The sequence below is a fragment of the Lissotriton vulgaris genome, chromosome 8 (assembly GCF_964263255.1).
Source record: "Lissotriton vulgaris chromosome 8, aLisVul1.2, whole genome shotgun sequence".
In the NCBI taxonomy this organism is placed as follows: domain Eukaryota; kingdom Metazoa; phylum Chordata; class Amphibia; order Caudata; family Salamandridae; genus Lissotriton; species Lissotriton vulgaris.
In genome coordinates, this window is record NC_141696.1 from 627198356 (window position 1) to 627219735 (window position 21380).

At 43.8% G+C, this 21380-nt stretch overlaps 1 protein-coding gene across 1 annotated transcript in view; it reads left to right on the forward strand.

Annotated features, from left to right (window-relative positions):
* Positions 1-21380, forward strand: part of EIF2S3 (eukaryotic translation initiation factor 2 subunit gamma) — a 438788-nt gene that overhangs the window by 333475 nt on the left and 83933 nt on the right. Inside the window, exon 10 of the mRNA XM_086936140.1 lies at positions 1494-1663. Coding sequence (XP_086792266.1) covers positions 1494-1663 — 170 coding nt within the window. The remainder of the gene's footprint in view (positions 1-1493; positions 1664-21380) is intronic.

The window sequence follows — 21380 nt, forward strand, 5'->3', positions numbered from 1 at the left end:
TGCCATAGGAGTGACTTATAGGTGCATATGTGTCCAGATATAAGTGTAGATATAGGTATACTATATCCAAGCAAGGGGTGAATACACCACCCTGCCCCAGCTGAGTGATCAGCCAGTTGTCAGTTTGGATAGCCAGCCAGGGGTGGCAAAAGATATGCTGCAGCCCCTTGTAGGCCTTGGATGCACCTATTTCCTGGGTACCTATAGTACTGTACAGGGGCTGATAAGGTGACCCAATACCCAATTGGAGATGTACCTAGGGTACATGGAGTCCATTTTTCAGAGAGAGCAGATAGCCTGGGGCCCTGATTAGCAGGGTCCCAGGCAAACTAAGTCGAAAACCAGCTAAACACTAGGCAAAACAATCTGGGGTAACCATAGTCCGATATCCACCTTCCTACAATAGGGATTACAGACTTCCTGGTAAACCTAAATTTGCATTCTCGGTTTGTATGCTAAGCAAAACAAGTTATTTCTAGATGCGTAATGTTGTGCAATAAAGAATGCTATGAACTGGTGCAAAAGTGCCCTCCTAAGGGCTTTTAAGTTGTTCAACAAGAAGTAAACTAGCACTGTTGACTTTGCTGAGCAGGTACAGTGATAAACCTCTGTTAATCATTGATTTTGATTCTAGAAGTGAGATTCACTTTCATAAAGAGGTGGCCTAGTGCTTGTTGGTCACATTCTGTGGCCTCACCCCATTATCCTCCTGTGATCCTGCTTTCAGAGTCATTTAGCATGAACAATCTGTGGAAGGAGTATTCAATAGACGTGTTAGTTACATATCACTGGTAGTGTTCTTTCTGATTGTCATCTTCCTGCAGGTTCCACATTGCTATCTTGCCTACTTCAGCTCATTAGCTTAAACTTTTTAGCAGCCTTTTTTCTTTTTACTTATTACTTAGGTTCTCTTTGATTTCATCCAGACTTTTTGGGGATAGGAAAAATGTTGGTAAATAGCAACACTAGTAATGGGGTCGCCTTAATGGACCTTTAGAGTCATTGGTGGTGATGTAATGTGGATTTGTATCTGGTGCCTTATTACATGCCACCAGTGAGATTGTGTTGCTAAATGTTTCTGGATCAACCAGTAGCTTGAAAAGAAGTTTTAGAATTATGAATCTTCTTAGGTTAACATATACATCATTAGCAATACTGCATAACCCAACATAGTAGTTGCGGCTGCATCAACACTTTCACCACTACACCAGCATCATCACAAAATGCTGACTGCAATACCTACAAACCACAGATTGCACTTCATTACAGTGGTCCTGAAAATGGCTAACACAGGAACATCTCATTCAAAGCTAGAACTATGAAAAACAAACCTATTGAATTTGTCAGTCATGAATCAACTGGTATCTATGAGAATTAAAAAGGAGCAGGGTGTTTGCTGTGTTGATCTTGACATAATTTCTGCATTTTGCATAAATGTTTGCTTTGCAATTGGCATATATGACATTTAGAACACAATTTTCCCACTTCTCTAGGTGTTGGCACAAAAATAGATCCCACACTTTGCCGGGCTGACCGAATGGTGGGGCAGGTCCTTGGTGCTGTCGGAGCACTCCCTGAAATCTTTACAGAGCTCGAGATTTCATATTTCCTACTTAGACGGCTTTTAGGAGTCCGCACTGAAGGAGACAAAAAGGCTGCAAAGGTTAGTGCTATTAGTGTGAATTATTTGATCTTGCATTAACCTCCGGCTGAAAAGTTGTTTGCATAGTGAGTTTGTAATGCAAATCTGTAATCTTTTAGTGAGCCAGAAAACACTTATTTTGGTTTTCACTATAAGAGACTTTCCTTGATATTCGTTGATCACAAGCATATTATCCTCCCTATATTAAAATGATTGTTTGTACTTTTTCCTGCCAGAACACTCTGTTGTTAGAGGGGATGTCAACTTAAGCCTGTGCATGTGTAAAAGGTAAATGTTGAAAATCACCAAGTAAAGTCATTAGTTATGGTTGGGACAATCTATATATAGTGAGTCTGCATAGAGAATAGCACCATCGTTTTTTTTCCTAGCACAGGTGGAGGCGGTAACATCAACAGAATTTCCTTAAAAAGTTGGGACTGAAATTGGTTGTCCATGGGTAGTCTATTTTGGGGTTGAAGTCCTCTCTATAGCTTTGGTTAAACTGTACTGATCTTCTCTTGTGCATTTCTCGACAGTTTGTGTGTTTTACTCCCTTGAGCTTGAAAAGCATGCAAGACCAACTGGAGATTCTCCCTTTCACTGTACTTTTTTGTTGACATCTGAGCTGAACTCCTAAAAGAGTGAAACCCACAATGAATGCTCATTTGGGAGTACCAACTGCCTTCTCTAGCCAGGATATGGTGGTGCCAGTTTAAAAACAAAAATAGAAAACATAATACAGTTTCTGGAATAAATCTTGATTTTTCTTATTATGATCATACAATGTAGGTACCCAAAAACACATGGTGATTTTGAGTAAGCAAATTAATATGAGGGGCTCAGTTTCTGAAATAGGCACTTTTGAGGGCGGACATTCTCTTCACTCAGCTTGCACCCTGCCAGGACTACCAGGACCAGTGTGTTGTAGGACTCGCGAGGAGCAGGAGACTCTAAAAAATAAACACCATCTCCTGCTGCGCAGAATGCACTTGGGTAAAGAGCATGCACGTCTGCATCCAAAAGTGGCTGGGCCACCCCTCTTTCATCTGCCATCAACACTAGGGTGATTCAGAAAAGTTCAGTGGAAAGCATGGGGTGACCTGACAAATGAACCGCAATCCCATCTAGTAGTACAATATATACAGGTCCTGGGGACGGGGAGCCATATAGTGCACTGGTTAACAGCATCATTACTGTGTTGAAATTTTTTATTGAATTATGCAATAAAATACATAGTAAATATCAACGTGAATAAGGTAAATAAGAAAACCATATTTGCAAAATATATGAAAAGAATGAATTGATAGATTATGAAATGTACTCCTAGTAATAGAGATAAGGAAAAAGTTAACAGTACATACTCTACAATCTGTTATAAAATAACACAAAAGGTATGAATGTATCTTATATGTAAGTAACGGAATGACTAAATAAATATAATCAAGATTAAAAGAAAGAAGGGGAAAAAAAGAAAAATAGAAGAAAGAAAAAAAAAGGTTGCCAGAGTAATGGGGGGGGGGGGGGGGTGGGAGGGAGAGGGAAGGAAAGAGAAAGGATAAAGAGAATGAAATAGTACAGGAAAAGCATATGAGATAATAAAATTAAGTAGGTAAAGGATGTACATTAGAAGAGGGAGTTGGGTTAAAATAGTCATCCAATGTGGTTTCCAAAAAGCGGGACCAAGTTTGAAGAAAGATGTCCGCTTGGTCCTGAAGATTGTAAATTGTGCGTTCATGTAAGGCTGTCTGCATCATTGACACCAACCATTCTTCCTGAGAAGGAGCAAATGAAGACTTCCAATGGCGTAAAATGCAAATTTTGGCTGTAGCCAAAGCAGTGTGAAGAAGACGAGTCTGTGGCTTAGAAAGTTTTGGAAAACCACGGAAGTCATGTAAAATAATGGTGGGAGATGTCAGTGTTAAAATTAATGCCATTGTAGAGTTCAAAGTTTTGCCAACAAAGATCCAGAAGGGTCTGGTGCGTGGACATTAGCAAATGATATGATATGTCACAACCAGGATTAGAACATCTCCAGCAAGAAGTATGCGATAATAACCGAGCTTGATGTAGTTTAACCAGTGACAATCATGAAGAATTATAAAGATACAGAATTTGAGACGCACTTCTCGAACGCCTTTGTGCAACCCCTCCCGAACTTGATCCCATTGAGCATTGGATACATAAGATAAGCAAGATTGCCATTTAGTCCGAAGAGTATGTGAGAGCGGTTGTGAAAAAAGAGGGAGCAAAAAGGTTTTATGAAGACCAGAGGTCACCCCCTTAAACTTCCCCCATAGTTGCAGATAAGATAATATTGGAGAAACCTGAAGCAACCAAAGTGTAGAGCCTAATTGTTTTTTAAGACATGGTTGAAGTTGAACCTATTTAGAGGAATGTAGGAGTGGAAGATTAAATTCCTCACAAAGTTGGGGAAATGTTTTAAAATCTCCATCATGTAAGAGTTGATCCAGAGAAGAAATGCTGGCTTCTCTCCACAAAAGCCAGGATAAAGTACGACCATTGATACGAATAGCTGAATTATTCCACAAGGGAGCTTTAATGTGAATTTGCGGATTCGAACTTAATATGCGATGACCCCTCTGCCAAGATCTATGCATGGCTGATAAGATAGGATTTTTAGGATCCTAAGAACAAGTACCAGTACCGTATAAAAGGGATAGTCCTGAATCCTGAGATAGAAATCATGTTCAATTGATACACATTGTGGAATGTCTTTAGATTAGTTTAGAAAATATGAGAGTTGAGAAATGTGTAGGGCAAGTGAATAATGTTTAATGGATGGAAGACCCATGCCTCCATATAACTGATGGGCCTTTAATTTAGCAGCAGCAAGGCGCGGTTTAGCTGTGCCCCAAATAAAGAGCTTTATCTTGGAGTCGATTGATCTAAGAGTAACTAAAGGAATTTGGAGGGGGGAGCATACCCAAAACTTAAATGAATCTTGGTAAAGTAACCATCCTAATAGCTTGAACTCTACCCCATAAAGATAATCCTAGAGCTTTCCACTTATCAAAATCCCTCTGCATTTGAGAAAATAAAGGAGCTAAATTATCCGCAACCATATTTTCCAAACCTCTATTAATCAGAATCCCGAGATACTTAAGGTGTGAAGATTGCCAGTGAAAAGGAAATCCAGAAATTGCTGATTTTGTAGTGCCAACTGAAATAGGTAACGCTTCACTTTTGTCCCAATTTATTTTATAACCAGAAAAGGAGGAAAAATCATTAATAATTTGAAGAAGGGCTGTGAGAGATCGGGGAGGTTAGTAAGAGTAAGAAGAATGTCATCTGCATATAAATACATTTTAGAAGGGCCAATTGGAAGGGGGATACCTGTAATATCATCAGCCTGGCGAATTACAGCAGGAAGAGGTTCCATTGCTAAGAGAAAAAGAAGAGGGGACAATGGACAACCCGGGCGTGTACCTCTGCGAAATGGAAATGGGGTAGATAAGAAACCTCCACAGTTGGCTTGAGCTAATGGGCTATCGTATAATAAACGTACTTTATTAATAAATTGGTCACCCAAACCAAATCTATGCATTATTGTAAAGAGATATTCCCATTCAATGCAATCAAATGCTTTCTCAGCATCAAGTGAGAGAGCCAAGGCATCTTCTGAAAGATGTTTAGCAGTCCATAACGTGTGAGACAATGTACGAAGATGATTTCGGGAAGAACGGCCTGGGACAAAACAGCATCAAGTGAGAGAGCCAAGGCATCTTCTGGAAGATGTTTAGCAGTCCATAACGTGTGAGACAATGTACGAAGATGATTTCGGGAAGAACGGCCTGGGACAAAACCCACTTGGGAATTCTATATCAAGGAGGGTAAGACTTTGCGAACACGGGACGCAAGAATACTAGCTAGAATCTTAATATCCGAATTTAAGAGGGATATAGGGCGATAACTTCCGCATAAAAGAGGGTCTTTGCCTGGCTTGGGTAGAACAGCTATAATTGCTTTATTAGAAAGGGGGCCAAAGGAGAATTCTTTGTCAGCCTCTAGAAACGCAGCATGCAAAGTATCTATCATATTCTGACCAGTCCATCTATAAAATTTGGCGGGGAAACAGTCCTCTCCAGGGGCTTTATGATATGGCAGAGGAGTGATAGCCGAAGAAATCTTGTCTCTCGTGATATTACCTTCAAGTAAGGCTCTGCCATCATCCGAAAGCTGCGGAAGATTCACCTTCTCTAGAAAAGTTGACATTTTATCCAAATCAAGCTGATTACTTGGGGTATATAGAGATCTATAAAAGGAGGTGAATTCATTAACTATTTCCTGAGGTCTGGTGAGTATTTCACCCTGGGTCGACTTAATAGCTGGAATAGCCATAGCAGCTTCTCTATGACGCAGTTGTGCAGCCAATTATCGGCCAGCCTTTTCTCCTTGTTCGTAATGTCTCCCTTTCATCTTCTGCAATGCATACTCAGCCTTAGTTGTAAAGAGACCATTAAGAGACATGCGTGTTTGTTCCAACAATTTGCGATTCTGTAAAGTAGGGTTCGATATATATATATAGTTTAGAGTAATGTTGAATGTCTCGTTCTAGTTCGGTTTGTTTTGCAATATTATTCTTGTTGATAAGAGCAGCATCCTGCATTAACTACCCTCTAATAGGGGCTTTTGCTGCTGCCCAAATTGTTCTCTTAGAAGAGTAGAAGAGACAGAGTCCTCATTAATAGTGAGATCATCTTGGAAATGAGATTGCAAAAGCTTACCCCCATGTGTCCTATATTTCTGTAAACTCATTCGCCATGGTTTGCGCCCTGGTTTAGATAAACCTAAATCAAGAGATATAAGAACAGGAGAGTGATCAGATAAAGCAGCTTCCAAAACGTTAGAATCTGTGACCAATTGAACCGCTTTATGAGATAACAGAAAATAATCCAAACGGGAAAATGTGCCATGCAAGGAAGAAAAGAATGTATATTCCTTATCATGTGGATGACTGAGACGCCAATGGTCAACCAAACCATTATCTGAAAGTATGTCTTGTAAGATGTCCTTATCTGCTGCATTAACCCTGTCAAACTGACCAGTTTTGTCGAGGATAGGATCTTGAACCAAATTCCAGTCCCCTCCGATGAGATATTGGGAAGCATTGATCTCAGTAAGAAGACAATTCAATTGGAGGAAAAATTGTTTTTAGTACCAATCGGAGCATAAATGGATCCACGACAAATTGAAGAATTCCCAATTCGTAATTTAGCGAAGACATAGCGACCATCAGGATCTGACCATGTCTTGGAAATTGTAATGGGAAGCGATCGCCGGATAAGAATAGCCACTCCACATTTACGGACAGGATTAGGGTTGGTGGGGTCATTCCTACGTATGCTGCTATGAATGACCTTCCCAACCCAGTCTCTACTGAGTTTGTTAGATTCAATTTCATCCAGGTGCGTTTCCTGCAATAAAGCTATGTCCACATGTTTGGACTGCAAATATGAAAGAACTTTCTTTCTTTTAATGTAATGGGTGAGACCATGTACATTCCATGTAACAACAGATAAAGGATGAGCTTGAGTCATAGTGGAAAATATTCAAAGAAATAATAAAGAAGAGGAATAGGGGGGGTAGGGCAGAATAGGAGAAGGAGTTACTCTGGTTATTAAGTAAGAAAAGAGGTGATAGTATCAAAAACTTATAAGATAATAGTGCAGAGAAAGGACGGAATCAAACAGGATAGAGGTATGTGAGTAGTCAAGTAGAAATGAGGCAGATGTTATGTATTTGAAAGAATAAATAGAAATAGAAAAAAGTAGGGGAAAGGGAGATTAGAAGAAGTGGATGTGAGAACAAGATATGAAGAAAAGTTAAGAAACCTAGACTGTGAACCGCAGGCCTGGGCACATTAGAGCACCGCCGCGGGACAGGACCCCATCTAGGAAAAGAAAAAGTATGGATCAGCGCAGTAGATGATAGTGTAAGTTAAGGAGCCCTGGGGAATGAATTAACAAAGAGATATAGATACAGTAGAATATGATAGAGGAGTGAGGAAAACAATTTAAGAATGCCTTAGGTAGTAATTAATCAGCCAAATACTAGAATGACTATCTTAGATTATGCCCTGCAGTATCTTGTTACAGCTTATTAACGAAATATCAACAAACAGAACCTTAACATGGTAAAACAGTAAGAATACAGTATGGGACGAGTGACATAAATGATGGCAAAATTATGAGGAATTCAAATAACAGCAGCTTTTAACAAAATATGAATGACCGATAAAATGAGCACTCATAATTAAAAGAACTCAAAAGGCGCATAGGATATTAGCACTTAATATCCAAGCTAAAGCTAGAGAAATACATATTATAATGATATACTGTAATGAAGGGTAACGTGTTGCACTATAGAATAAAATTCGGGGGGGGGGGGGAATATGCATAATCATAGAATTTGGACATATAAAGAAAGGGAATACCAATACCTACCTTAATCCATTGAGCAACATAGGAATGATAAAACGTGCAGAAAAAGATAAAGTAAGTCCAATACCCCGAACAGGGATTGAGGATGAAGATAAAACATGCAATTTACTAAGAACTATGTCTAAGCATATAACAGGCAATTTAATAATAGGTAGATAAACATCTCATTGCAGAAAAATAATACTGAATATAAGTTCTCTAATATTAATATTGATGAAGAAAATCAGAATTGAATACAAGATATGGCAAAAGTACAACAAAGCACAGAAACAGACAGTTAAATAATAGTAAACTATTCAGTCAGCATCTGAAGGAGTTTTAAGAGGTGATCTAGATTTGTCTCTCTGCTGCTCCTTTGCAAGTGTAGAGACAGAATGCAAAGCTGGGACTTTATCTTCCTGGGAACAATTGACTCTATTCAAGTCTCTACCCCGTTGTCTGGAGTTACTAGATGCTCGTGGGCTTTGCACCGGCAGTTGTGGGGAAAAGGAAGAAGACGGTTGGAACTGTTCACAATGGGAGGACTGTGTATCCATGTCCTGAGATTTGATGTCATCTAAGAATTTTTGTAGAAGTTCAGGGTCATAGAAGTCCTTGGTTTCTCAATTATTGGTAATACGGAAGCGTGTAGGCTCACACAACCCATATTTAATGTCTAACTGACGTAGTTGAGGCCGCATGGCAAGAAACGCCTTCCGTCTTTCATTCGTCTTTAGAAAAATCTGCTGCTACGTGAATATTATGACCCTTAAAAAGAAAAGAGCCTTGTGAGCAAGCTGCAGTCAATATTTGTCGGGTTTGCTCATGACAAAGAAAACAGGCAATAATTGGCCTCGAGCGCGCAGCAGGGTCTGTGCGTAGATGGCCAATTCTGTGAGCTCGTTGAATTTCAAGAGGGTGGAGTAAAGGAAATTCCAGTCATTATTGGAAGGGTATCACAGAGGAATATTTTCGTGTTGTGTCCTTCAATATTTTCCGGAAAGCTAAAGAAGCGGAGATTGTCTCTTCTACTGCGATCTTCTAAGTCAATGATTTTGCTGTGCAAAAAGAGAAGATCTTGGTCTGAGCTTTGGACTGTATCAAGGCGACTCTCCCTGGCCATTATTTTAGAGTCAAGTCTTTCAATTCTAGTATGAAAAGTTGTAAGGTCTGCTCTAATCGATTTAGTTTTTTCAGCCAGAGATGTAATTGTGATATCCATCCCTTCCAATCGACGATTGACCCCAGAAAGCTCCTGCAATATATGTTGCATGGTGTCTGTTAAAGTCTGGTCACCATGAGAGGGCGCAGCTTGGGGCATATTCGTTGAAGAGGACGAGTTCCCTTTCGTTGGCATAGCAGTAGATTGTTTCAAAACTTCTGTAAAGAGTGGTTGTTTAGGTATTTTACGCCCATTCCTATTAGTGGACATTTGTATATTGTGTTTCATAGGTGCTCTACAGTAACGTATTGATGTGGTAACATGGTGAGAAACAATTATGAAAACAAATTCACAATTGACAACAATAAGCAGAAAATAGCAATGCAACATATAATGCAATATCTCAAACTGAGCAAGTTATATACATCATAGGTGAAGGCAATAATAACATTTCATAAAAAATACATTCTGAGGAAAATAGAGCGTCGCCTCAAATATTTAAAGATGTAAAGAACAATAGCGGGCAAAGTTGTCAAAGATGAAGTAGTTTGTATTTACTTAATATTATGTTGCGTTGACAGAGTGACGAACATATAAACTCTTTTTAGCTGATGAGGTGATGAAGCAATCTAATAGATGGTCCGTACAAACTGATATGGTGAAAGGCTAAGATCAGGTAGAAAGGCGTTATCTACTTAAAGAGGTGTAAGCAGAACAATAGTTTGCGAGGGATATAAAGCTACTGTCTTAGCTGACGCAACATTCTGCAGAATAGCAATAAAAAACCACGTACCATTCCTCAAAGATGACACATAATATTGCATACAATATCATGAAAAGTCCTCTTGAATAACTGAAAGTAGAAATTTCTCCCTCACATTATATGTCAAATGCTAGTAAAACAATATCAACACATATGATTAATAAATCATAGCTATGAGAGAGTTTTGCTTGTTTACTACATTGTTTTCAGATGTATGAAAAGCCTCTTGAAATAATGAGTCGTGTGGTGCGTTGCCAAAAATTCCCTCTCACATTATATAGCAAAAGTCCGTAATAACAGAATTGCCATGGAATGAGAAGAAACATGTAGAAATTCACCTCATATCAACATCAAAATAGTCACAGCCAAATGAAGCTCCTCATAAAATTTCAGGAAAACATTATAAACGAGCAATGACTAATGATTGCAACTATAAACTTCATAATGTTGAGATAATATGTATGTTCAAACCACTGCGCCAGTCTTACTTATTACATTTTGAAAAATAAAGGCCTTCCAGGGATACTGGTAGTATTAATACATTTGGAAGCGCTGTTCTGTGACTTTCCCTTAACGAGGTTTCCAAATGACAATTGAAGAGATTCTGTGGTAAATTATTTTAGAAAGCTGTTGATCTAGCTGGTGACATTCTGAAAATAATTGTTCCCCACAAATACAGGAAGTATTGGTTCACGTGGAAAGCTGCTCTTTAATGTTCTTGTAAAGGTTTCCAGATGACTATTAGAGAGGTTGTAAATCAGAGTTAAAAGCGCTGTCAATTCATATGTTCATGGCAGTGCAGAAAGGCAGCGTGTGAGGTGCTTCAGCTACTCCGCTGTGCTTCGGTTTTCAAAATGCCAATGAAATAATAATTTTAGTTATAATTAACCCCAGAAAGGGTCATTCAGTCACAGGATTCAGCCACAGTGTAGAAAGGCAAAGACAGTTCTTACGGGCATGAAATTATTAGAGCCCAGTAGAGTGCAGACCTGTTTCCGGTATATGCAAATGTTTTCCAGTCAGTTAACCCTAAAAAAGGGTTATTCGAGTCTGAAATGCAGCCACAAGTGTGGCTGCAATAATGTCTGAGCTTATTTATCTTCTTTTTAAATTCAGAAGCGCCTCAATTCAAGAACAGCTCCCATGACTAGGAAGTCTTTCATATACTCTGTGAATAACAACTTTGACACTGAAATGTGAAGTGGGTCTTCACAGATAAAGGTCAAACTTGGAAACCAGAGAATTGTCTGCCTCCCATATCTATGCTGTCAAGTTCAAGTGTTCACAGGAAGGCAGGCCTGTGCATTAGGCAAAGCCCGGTGTTCTAACTAAATTCGCACCCCCGTCGTTTTGTACACCCCCTACGTCAGAGGGGTGCCGATACATGCAGGTTCTGCCTGTCTATTCGTGCTTCTCCGTCTGGCTGTGCACACCCTACACTTGTCAGTCACTTTGCGCATGCTTGTTTCGGTGACTGTTTCCTGATGATGTAAGAGAGATGGTACACAGACAAACAGCTGCGTGTTTTTCTGTGACTATCTGAAGAATTTTCTTTTATTTTTCCCCAGGCTAATTTTGTTAACAGGGCAGCAGGCGCTGCCCACCCTTCCCCGCGGGCCTCAGCGCAAGGCAGGGGCCTCTCCATGGTATACGGGGGTTAACGCTGCTCAAAGATGCCCCTTGGTTCAGCCCCCCATTCCCTGGGGGGGGGGGGGTAGTGATAGGGAATGGAGGCAGGGAAGGAGCCACAGCACGGGGTCAGCTAAGTAATACATTTCATGTTAGGAATTCGGCAGGGAGATACGGTGGGTCATTTAAGCACATACGTCGGTCACAGGGCTCTCTTTCTCCTGGGAATTGTACCAGAGAAGAGAGGTGCTGGTTCTGCATCCTGTGAGGCGAGGAGAGGGGTTCAGTTTGCCTTTCACCGCACGCGCCGCAGGGTGTACATAGAGAGTACAGTGCAATGATCACCACAAGATACGTTTGAAACGCTACAGTTTTACTTTAGTTCAGTGACTTTGTACAGTTTCTAGTTGCTCAAATGGATGTAATCTTATGTTTCCCTTGCCTTCATTGCGTGACTTTGCTCTCATAATGACACTTAAATTATAAAAATGTCACGCACAGCAACTTGAAACCCCGGCAGCTGTGGTTACACTGCTCAAGCAGGAGTAGTGTGCGCCGCTGGATCTTGAAAGCGCATGCGTGCAACCACACGCATGCGCACTAAACGGCCAGGAGAGTGGGGAGCTTAAAAATACACGCAGCCAAGACATGGGCTTTCCACGCATGCGCATAAATTTGTGCATGCGTGGAAACGCGGGGGGTGTAAAGACAGATGGGGTGGGTCTATTGATAGTACACCGGCAAGTGCTCCTCTCCTCAGGCCTTCCTCATTACTCGAGGCCGGGGATTCCAAATAGGTCATGAGGTCAAAGGCCCGGCTGCGCTTTTCTCCTCGGGTATTCTTCAGCTTGAGAAAAGCCCTCCAAAAAAAGATCACCAGTCAGAACAAAACACACTGTTCATGACCAGATAATTTCACCTTCTGGAAAATGTCTAATTATTAGCCCCAAGCTCACTGTAAATGAGACTGCCTCTGGATGGGTGCCGTCCCGGAGCGGAGCTCTTCTCTCAGCGGCCTTCTCCCTCGTGACCAGACCACGTCCCCTAAAAAGCATTATTACTGACGCACTCAACACTCACACTCATGCCCTTGCGTGCCAAGTGGGAGATAGGTCCCTGGACAGATAGGGAATGGACATCAATATTAGCAGGACCCACTTACATTACACAGAATGCGAAATTTCAACTCATAAAGTTTTACATCATACACAGAGCATAACCTAACACCTGCCAAATAAACCGTTATTTCCATCAGATAAACGCAAATTGCCCTTTGTGTGCTGAGTTTGGAGTGGACCTCCACATGCTATGGCACTGCCCTGCGTGCCCCAAACCATATTGGTGGAGTGTCGTGAATAGGAATGGCCATTCCAAAGAGTAAACCTACTTCCATATTAACCACTAGTATATCAGATGCGGATTCAGACCCATGTGCAAACACTGTGCCTTGCGAGGGATGTAGTCTCCGATATAATGCCTTTCACAAGACCAGTGGTTACCTATAATAAACCTACCCACTGAAGCCTAATTGTACATTCTTACTCTGGCTAACTTTCCTTCATTAGATGAGGTAACCGAGAAGCCAACAAAACCTAAGAACAAGGCTACCCATTGGTTCAATAAACGGCTTTACCGTAGCCTAGCCAGTTATGAGTAAATTATCTTTGTGAGGTGGTATAGTGAATTGGATTTGCCCAAAAATATTTAGGTGACACTATTCTAATGAATTTAAAAAGTCCTTACATACGTGGTCAGTCACTTGCTTTCCTGTGTCTGCAGACTTTCTGGTGGAGCTAGTGACATTCTGGTATTTCCTCCTTGCTTTAAGTATAAACCTGCTTTTGTCTCGGTCAGATGTATCTTCTAACTACAATTGACCTTCAGCTTTCACGATTGAAAGCACTGTCCCACTTCAAAATCACTTCTTACCTTTGCAAAACAGGAGACCTGGGTCGTTTTTTGAGATTCAGCATAATAGATATTGCGGTCACTCCCCCGCAGTGCAACCATCTAGTTCAAGGAGAGCCGTAGGAGGTCTATCAATTTGACAGAAGCAGTCACTAAAATTTTAGGTTACCACCCGGAAATGTAGATAGTAAAGTGCCCCAGACACTAGTTTTTCACTGCTTCCCCCCCCCCCCCCCCCCCCCCCCCACACACACACACACACACAACTTGTTTTAGGGCTTTCTCCTGCTTTTGCCTTATTTTACCTTATTTTTAACTGCTCTCTCCATACTCCCCCCCCCCCTTGTTTTTCGAAGTGCTTTCTCCTGCTCCTGCACTTGATTTTTTTACTACTTTCTCCATCCTCTGACCCGCTTTTCTGAATGCTTTCTCCTGCTTCTGCCTCATTTTTCTCTGCTTTCTCTGTCCTTTCACCATTTTTCTGAGTGCCTCTCCTGCTTTTGCCTCATTTTTCTCTGCTTTCTATGTGGAGCAGCTAGCAACTCCAGTGCCTTGGGACCCTCATTGATGATTTGCTGCGCTTTATAAATCCTGAATGATTGATTGACTTCCAAGCCGATTTAGACTTGTCGGCACTCCAGGCCTTGCTCTGTGGTAGAGCCTATGCCAGGGACTGCTCCATTCCTCCCAGAACTTCCTTGAGGTGGAGGGACCTCTGCCCAATTCATGAATTTTCATGAGGCTATGCACCCCATATTTGGGCAGTCCGATACCTCGGGTGCATCTTTGGGTCCCATGGGTACTGGAGAGACACCCATGAGTTCAATGCCGGTGGGTTTGCCCTTGGTGTAGTCGAGCCCCTAAGATCCGGGGCTGGTTCCGTAGTGGTGCCACTCGCAAGACAGCGACCTTCCCCACCGCCCACTCCTGACGCACCACAGCAGCTGTGGGCCCCATTTTATACCCAACTCTAATGCAGAGCTGGATCGACGTTGAATGATTCTGGCACTGACCGTACCAATGCTTCCTGATTCTGAGCCAGTGCCTTTTTCATTTGGCGGGCCTGAAGAGGGTGATGATTGGGAGGGTCGGAGGACCCTTAGGGTTGCCAGCATCCCCTAAACAACAGAGGACAACTGGTGCAAGTATCTAGTGGATGCCAGTGGTTTGGGCACCTCACATACATTGGCCTGGTCTCTATTCCACAATAGCTATGGAGGAGGGTGCCTCATTCGTAATCGTGGTGCGGAAGGCAGCCGAGGTCCTGGACCTTCAGTTGTCCTCAGTAGCAATCAAGACGAACGTCTTAACGGATTTGCTTCAGTCTGGAGTTGCCCTCTCCAAACTCTTAGTCCCATTTAACGAAGCCCCTACGGATGTCCTACTTGAGGCCTTGTTAAAGCCCTCCACATGGGCTCCTGAGCTCAGGACAATTGCCTGCTGCCATTGCCCCGCTCTTGGGAACCCCAGTTTCCTCACCCAATGCCGGAGAGCTTTGTTGTGCGAGCCTCCACTTCCAGAATCGAGCTCTGCACATTCCCTTCCTCTCCACCAGATAGGAAATAGAGGAGGCTGGATACTTTCGGAAAGAGGTTTGTATGTTCCAGCAGCCTGGCACTGCAGTCTGTGATCACTGCTTGCCTTTTCGGCTGATACCAGCACACTGTGTGGGAATCTGTCGCGCAAGTCCTGCCTATGGGGTCGGATGAGGCCCCAGCCATACTCGCCCAAGATATTTGCTGAAAGGAGAGATGCCACAAAGTTAATCATTCTATGTTGACTTGACACAACCGACTCGCTCTGCAGATTGCTCTCAATGTCTGTGGCCCTTGGCCGTCATGCCTGGCTCAGAACAACTGGCTTCTTAAGGGCTGTCCAAACCTTGTTCATGGGTATTCCTTTTTATGGCTCTCACCTTTTTGGTGAGAAGGTGGACTCAACACCGGAGCGCTTCCAGGATAGTAGAGCTACAGCCAGTACTTGGGCTTATCCTTGGCACCTTGCCAACCCCAGTCCTCCTTCAGCCACGTTTGTGGCTATGGGCTGGTAGCCACAGCCTCCATACCCCTGTAGTTTTCCTTCATAACACAATGGACATCCAGAAGAGGTCCAGATACGCCATCACCTGCACCACTGGCAGTCGATTACATCCAACAAGTGGGTTTTACAGATAGTTCAAAGGGGCTACCACGTCACCTTTCTGGACCCCCCTCCACCCATGTCACCCCCTTACGATCGGCTGATGGAGGACCATCTCGTCAAAAAGTGTTGGCTCTCTTGGCTATGGGAGCCATCGAGAGGGTGTTGGCTTCAGAAGTAGGTTGTAGTTACTAGTCCCACAACTTTTTGGTGGCAAAGAACGACCAAGGCCTTCATCCTATCCTACACCTGCGCCATCTCAACTTCTCCTGAAAATAGTTCAGTATGTTCACCTTAACTCTGGTCCTGTCTACCCTGGGGACTGGATGGAAGCATTGGACTTGCAGAACGCATATTTCCCCGTCCTGCCTTCCAGCAAATGTTACCTAAGGATCACAGTGGGCCTAGAGCACTTGTAGTTTGTTGTGTTCCCGTTTGGCCTTACGAGCGCCTCTCTGGTGTTCACCTAGGTGATGGTGGTGGTTGCAGCACATCTGTAGAGGTTCCAGTCTTCCCCCTACCTTGACAATTGGCTGTAAAAGGCTAGCTCACCCTAGCGGTCGTCGCCAAACCTTTAGACTGCAGCGGACACCTGCATTCGCTGGAGATTCAATACCAATGTGCCTTAGTCTCACCTGTCTCCCTCTCAGATGCTCCCTTTCATTGGAGCTGTTCTGGACATAGTGCAGTTTTGAGTCTATCCTCCCAAACCACAAGTTCAAGATATTCAAGCTGTGATACTGATGTTTCAGCACCTTTCCTGGATTTTGGTGTGACTGCCTGAGGCTCATGTCCTCCTGCATGCTTCTGGTGACACATGCCCATTGACGTAGGAGGGCTCTGCAGTGGGACCTGAAGTTCCAGGTGGCAAAGTGTCAGAGGAATCATTCCAACATCGTTCATATCTCAGAGTAAACTACAATAGACCTGCAGTGTTGACAGATGAACCGCAGTTGGGTTAGGGACAGACCCCTTCATTCCGCAGCCATGTTTCACTAGTGACAGATGCATCACTCCTGGTTTGGGGCAGCCATCTGGGAGCGGTGGAGATATAGCTCTCTAGTCTCCTGCGGAGTCCGGGCTTCACATCAATCTGTTTGAGCTCCAAGCAATCCGGTTGGCATTGAAAGGCCTTTCCTTCTTTGATAAGAGGAAGGCTGGTGCAGTTGTTTTTGGACAACCCCACTGCCATGTGTACTGCAACAAAATGGGCGAGGTGAGGTTGTGGACCCTGTGTCAAAAGGCCCTGCGTCTCTGGACATTTCCCTGGTGGTTCAACACCTGGCGGTATCTCTAGAACACCAGGGCTAACTCACTCAGCCCTCGATTACTAGCAGATCACGAATGGCGTCTCCATCCTGAGGTGGCGCAAGGTCTCTTTCAAGAGTGGGGAGAGCCTTGGTTATATCTCTTTGCCACTTCTGAGAACGTGCAATGTCAGCAGTTTTGTATGCTGGAGTTTCCAAGGTGGGTCTTGCTCTGAGGCGCTTTTTACTTCAAGTGGAGCTCCTGCCTCCTCTATGCCTCTCCACCTATACCGCTCCTGCCCACTGATATCAAGAAGACCAAGAACGACCCGGGCCAAGTCATTTTTGTGGCCCCGGGTAGAGCAAGGAGGGTCTGAATCTAAAACTTTTCAGTATGAGCATCGGTTCTCCTGTCAGGCTGCCTCTTTGGGAGGACATCTGTGGCAGTAACAGGATAGTGTCTTGCACCAAACCGCGCACCGTCGGCTTTCATGCTTGGAGATTGAGCAGCAACAGTTTACAGCTCTCTACCTCCCTCCGTAAGTCTGTGAGATTATCTTGACAGCCAGGCGGCCACCCACCAAGACAGTATATGCCTGCCGTTGGGACAAATTTGTGACATGGCGTGCATCCAGACAGATTGACCTCCTTTCTTCACCCATATCTCGGGTTCTACTGTTTGCTCTTTCTTTGGACCAGCTGGGCTCTGCTCTGGGCACTGTTAAAAGTAACTTGTCTGCCAACTCAGCATTTTTGCAGTTGCCAAATCAACCTTCTTTGTTCAAGTCACCCGTTGTGACTAGGTTCCTGAAAGGGCTAAGCATTTGTTTTTCACTAGGTTGTTAATTATACCCCAAAGGGCTCTTAACCTGGTCCTTGATTTCCTCATGGGTGCTCGCTTTGAGCCATTACATAACTGCCTACTTCAATTATTGACTCTCAGAACAGCTTTTCTAGTTGCCATAACATCAGTGAGGAGGGTTTGCGAACTGCAGGCCCTCTCTGTCCAACCTCCTTATAACTCCTGCTTTCCAAAGAAGCTGGCTCTGCGGACTTGTCCCACTTTCCTACCAAAGATTGTCACACCCCTTCATGAATGCCTTTACTGCGGCTCAACCGTTCAAAGAAGAGAAGGGCTCCACCGTCTGGGCTAAAAAATAGTATAGTCATTCCACATTTACCGTCCACGAGAGTTCGGGCCAGATTATCAACTTTTGTAGGATATGTGGGTGCCAAGAAATGGAAATCAGTGCAGAAACATATCTCACGGTAGATAGTGCTCTACATAAAGATCTGCTACACATTTTGCTCGCAGCAACCCCTCGAGGCCTTGCATGCTCCTTCTTCCAGAGCAAAGGTTACAACACCTGCGTTAGCTACCGGAGTCCTGTCTTCCAGGCAGCAGTATGGGTATCCTTGTATACCTTAACTAAGCACTACTGCCTTGAATGGTCAGGTCCGTCAAGATGGGCATTTCACCTGTTCTGTCTTGTACAACTTTGTGGTGTAAATTTGTTTGCAGACCCAAATCCCAGGATGTATTGCTAGGGTATCTCTTCTAGGGTAAGGAATCTGCGGCTAGAAATCTCGATTAGATAAACAAGTTACATACCTTCATAAATGCCTTATCTGGTAGAGAATCTATCTAGCTTCAGATTCCTTACCTCACCTCTTATCCTCTCATTTCCTTCACGCTTTAGGAGTGGGAAGTCTTGAAAAGTAACTGAGGGAGTCTGTATATGTTAAGTCAGTTTGTAGAGCGCAACTAATCACTGTTTTGTTTGGAAGAGCCATATCTTGAGGTCCCTTCGGAAGTCTGTGAGCGAGGGATAGGTTATGAGGTGTTTTGGGAGGTTGTTCTAGATCTTGGCTGCGAGGTATCTGAATGAGCGGCCTCCACTTCTGGTGTCCTTGAGGTGTGCTCTTGCCTGGGAGGCAGATGTAAGGTGTCTGGTGGGTTGGTATAAATTGAGGTGGTGGTTGAGGTAAGCTGGACTGGTGTTGTGAAGAGCTTGGTAGACGTGGGTGAGAAGCTTAAATTTACATCTTTCCTGAACTGGGAGCCAGTGGAGATTGTTGAGATGTGGAGAGATGTGGTTATTTCACTGGATGTTCAGGATGAGTCTGGCCGCAGCGTTCTAGGTGGTTTGGAGTTGGCGTAGGACCAGGGCTGGGATTCCGATGTAGAGTGCATACCGTAATCAAGTCTACTTGTGATAAGAGCCTGGGTTGCCAGTCGACTGATGTTCAGTTTGATTCGCTTGAAAATCTTGTGTTGCACGGGTAGGTAGTGGAAGTATGATGAGTAGACTACGTTGATCTCTCTGTTCATGGAGAGGTTTGTGTCCAGGATAATCCAGAGTTCTTGGTATTGTCCACAGGGGTGGGTGAGGTGCCAAGTTTGGAGGGGCCACCAAGCGGCTCCCAAAAGAGTGGTTATTGCTGAAGATAAGGACTTTGGTATTGTCTGTGTTGAGCTAGAGGCAGTTTTTCATCCAAGAAGCGACGTGCACATGCAGTTGGTGAAGTTTGCTTTGGCAGTGCTGGTTCAATCTGTAAGGGAGAGGATGAGTTGATTGCATCCACGTAGGATACAATATTGATGCTGTGGGTTCTGGTGATGTCTGCAAGGGGCGCCATGTAGGCGTTGAAGAGTGGTGGGTTGAGCGACCATTCATGAGGGACTCCGCAGATGAGTTTCTTGGGTTCTGAGATGTATGGGGTAAGTAACTTGTTACGGTCTGTCCATTAGGAAGGAGGATATCCACTTGAGGGTTGGCTCACAGATACCCACGTGCTCTAGCTTTCTGATGAGTATCTTGTGGGAGACCATATCTAAAGCTGCAGAGAGGTTGATGAGTGTGGCTGTGTCTCCTTGGTCGAGGTTGCTTCCTTGTTCGAGGTTGCTTATGATGTCATTGGTGGCCGCAGTGAGGGCTGTCTCCATGCTGTGGTTGGTGCGAAAGCTTGATTAAAAGCATTCTAGGAGTTGGAGATCTAGGTAATCTCCCAGTTACTTTAGCTGAAAAGGGCAGGAGTGAGATGGGTCTGTAGCTGCTGAGGGTGTTGGGGGTCTGCTGTTTGTTTCTTCAATAGGGCATTGACTTATGCATTTTTCCAGCAAGACAGGAAGGTGGAGGTGGTTATGGAGGCGTTGATGATAGCGTGGAGTCTGTAGGAGATGATGGTTTTTCCAAGGTTGTATATGAAGTGGGGGCATATGTCTTAGAGGGCTCCTAAGTGAATGGTATTCATCAGGGTTGTAGTTTCTTTGTTTGAGAAGGGCTTCCAGTTGCTTAGCTGCTGTTTGGCGATGAAAGAGTTGTCCAGCTGGTTGGGGGAGTTTGTATCGATATGCTGTGTGTTGAATGTGTTTTAGATCTTGGCAATCTTCGGTTCAAAGAAGTTTGAGAGGTTGCTGCAGAGTGCTTGGGATGGGAGGTCGTCGATCGCAGCTGTGGGATTGGAGAACTCCTTGTCGATGGTGAAGAGTTCTTTGCTGTTGATATAGCTGGCTTCAATTTGGAGGGTGGGGACCTTTTTCTTTGCACCTCGTAGTTAATGTAGAGTTTGAGGGCAGCTTTGTATTTGGATTTTGCTGTAGTGTTTTTGTTTTGTCTTAATTTCTCTCAAGATGTTTGTAGTAGCGCTTGGACCCCTTGAGGTGATTTGTGTACCAGCTCGGTCGTTTGGTTTTGTAGGTCTTGTTTATGGTGGGATCTGTGTAGTTTGGACAGTTGGTTAGCCATTTACTGAGAAGCTCCCTTCGGTGACAATCAGGACTAACCTCCTGACAGAGGTGCTTCAGCCTATGTCTCTGCCTCTGAACCACTTGCTGTTAAATGAAGCCCTCACTGATGTCCTTCTGGGCACTTTGTCCAAGTCCAGACCAGGGGCTCCTGTGGACTGGACAATCGCCCATCGCCCTGCTCTGGGCGACCTTAAGCAACATCCCTCCCCTGAGAGCTTGGTTGTCCAAGCCTCATCTTTTAAAGGCGTATTTCCTTCTGCTCCAATTCAATAAGCTGCACCATCTTGAGAAGATGACGTTTTCTTCCTCAAGCTACGTATTGCGGTCGGTGAATACCGCTTGCCTCTTCAGTCGATACTCCCATACTATCTGGGATACGCTTGCACAGGTGCTGCCTTAGTGCCCAGAGGATGCCGGGCCCGTTATATCCCAGGCAGTTGCGGACAGAAGAGACGCAGCGAAATTCACCATTCGTTGTGCACTGGACAACACCGGCTCACTGGGCAGAACTGTTGCCGTGTCAGTAGCATTATGACGCTACGCCTGGTTGGGAACTTCTGGCTTAATGGGGAATGCCCAGTTCACCCCGATAGACATGCCCTTTGATGGCACTAGCCTTTTTTGGTGAAAAGGCAGGCTCTGCGCTTGAGCACTACAAGGAATCTTGGGCTCCTGTCAGATCCTTGGGCCTCACTGCTC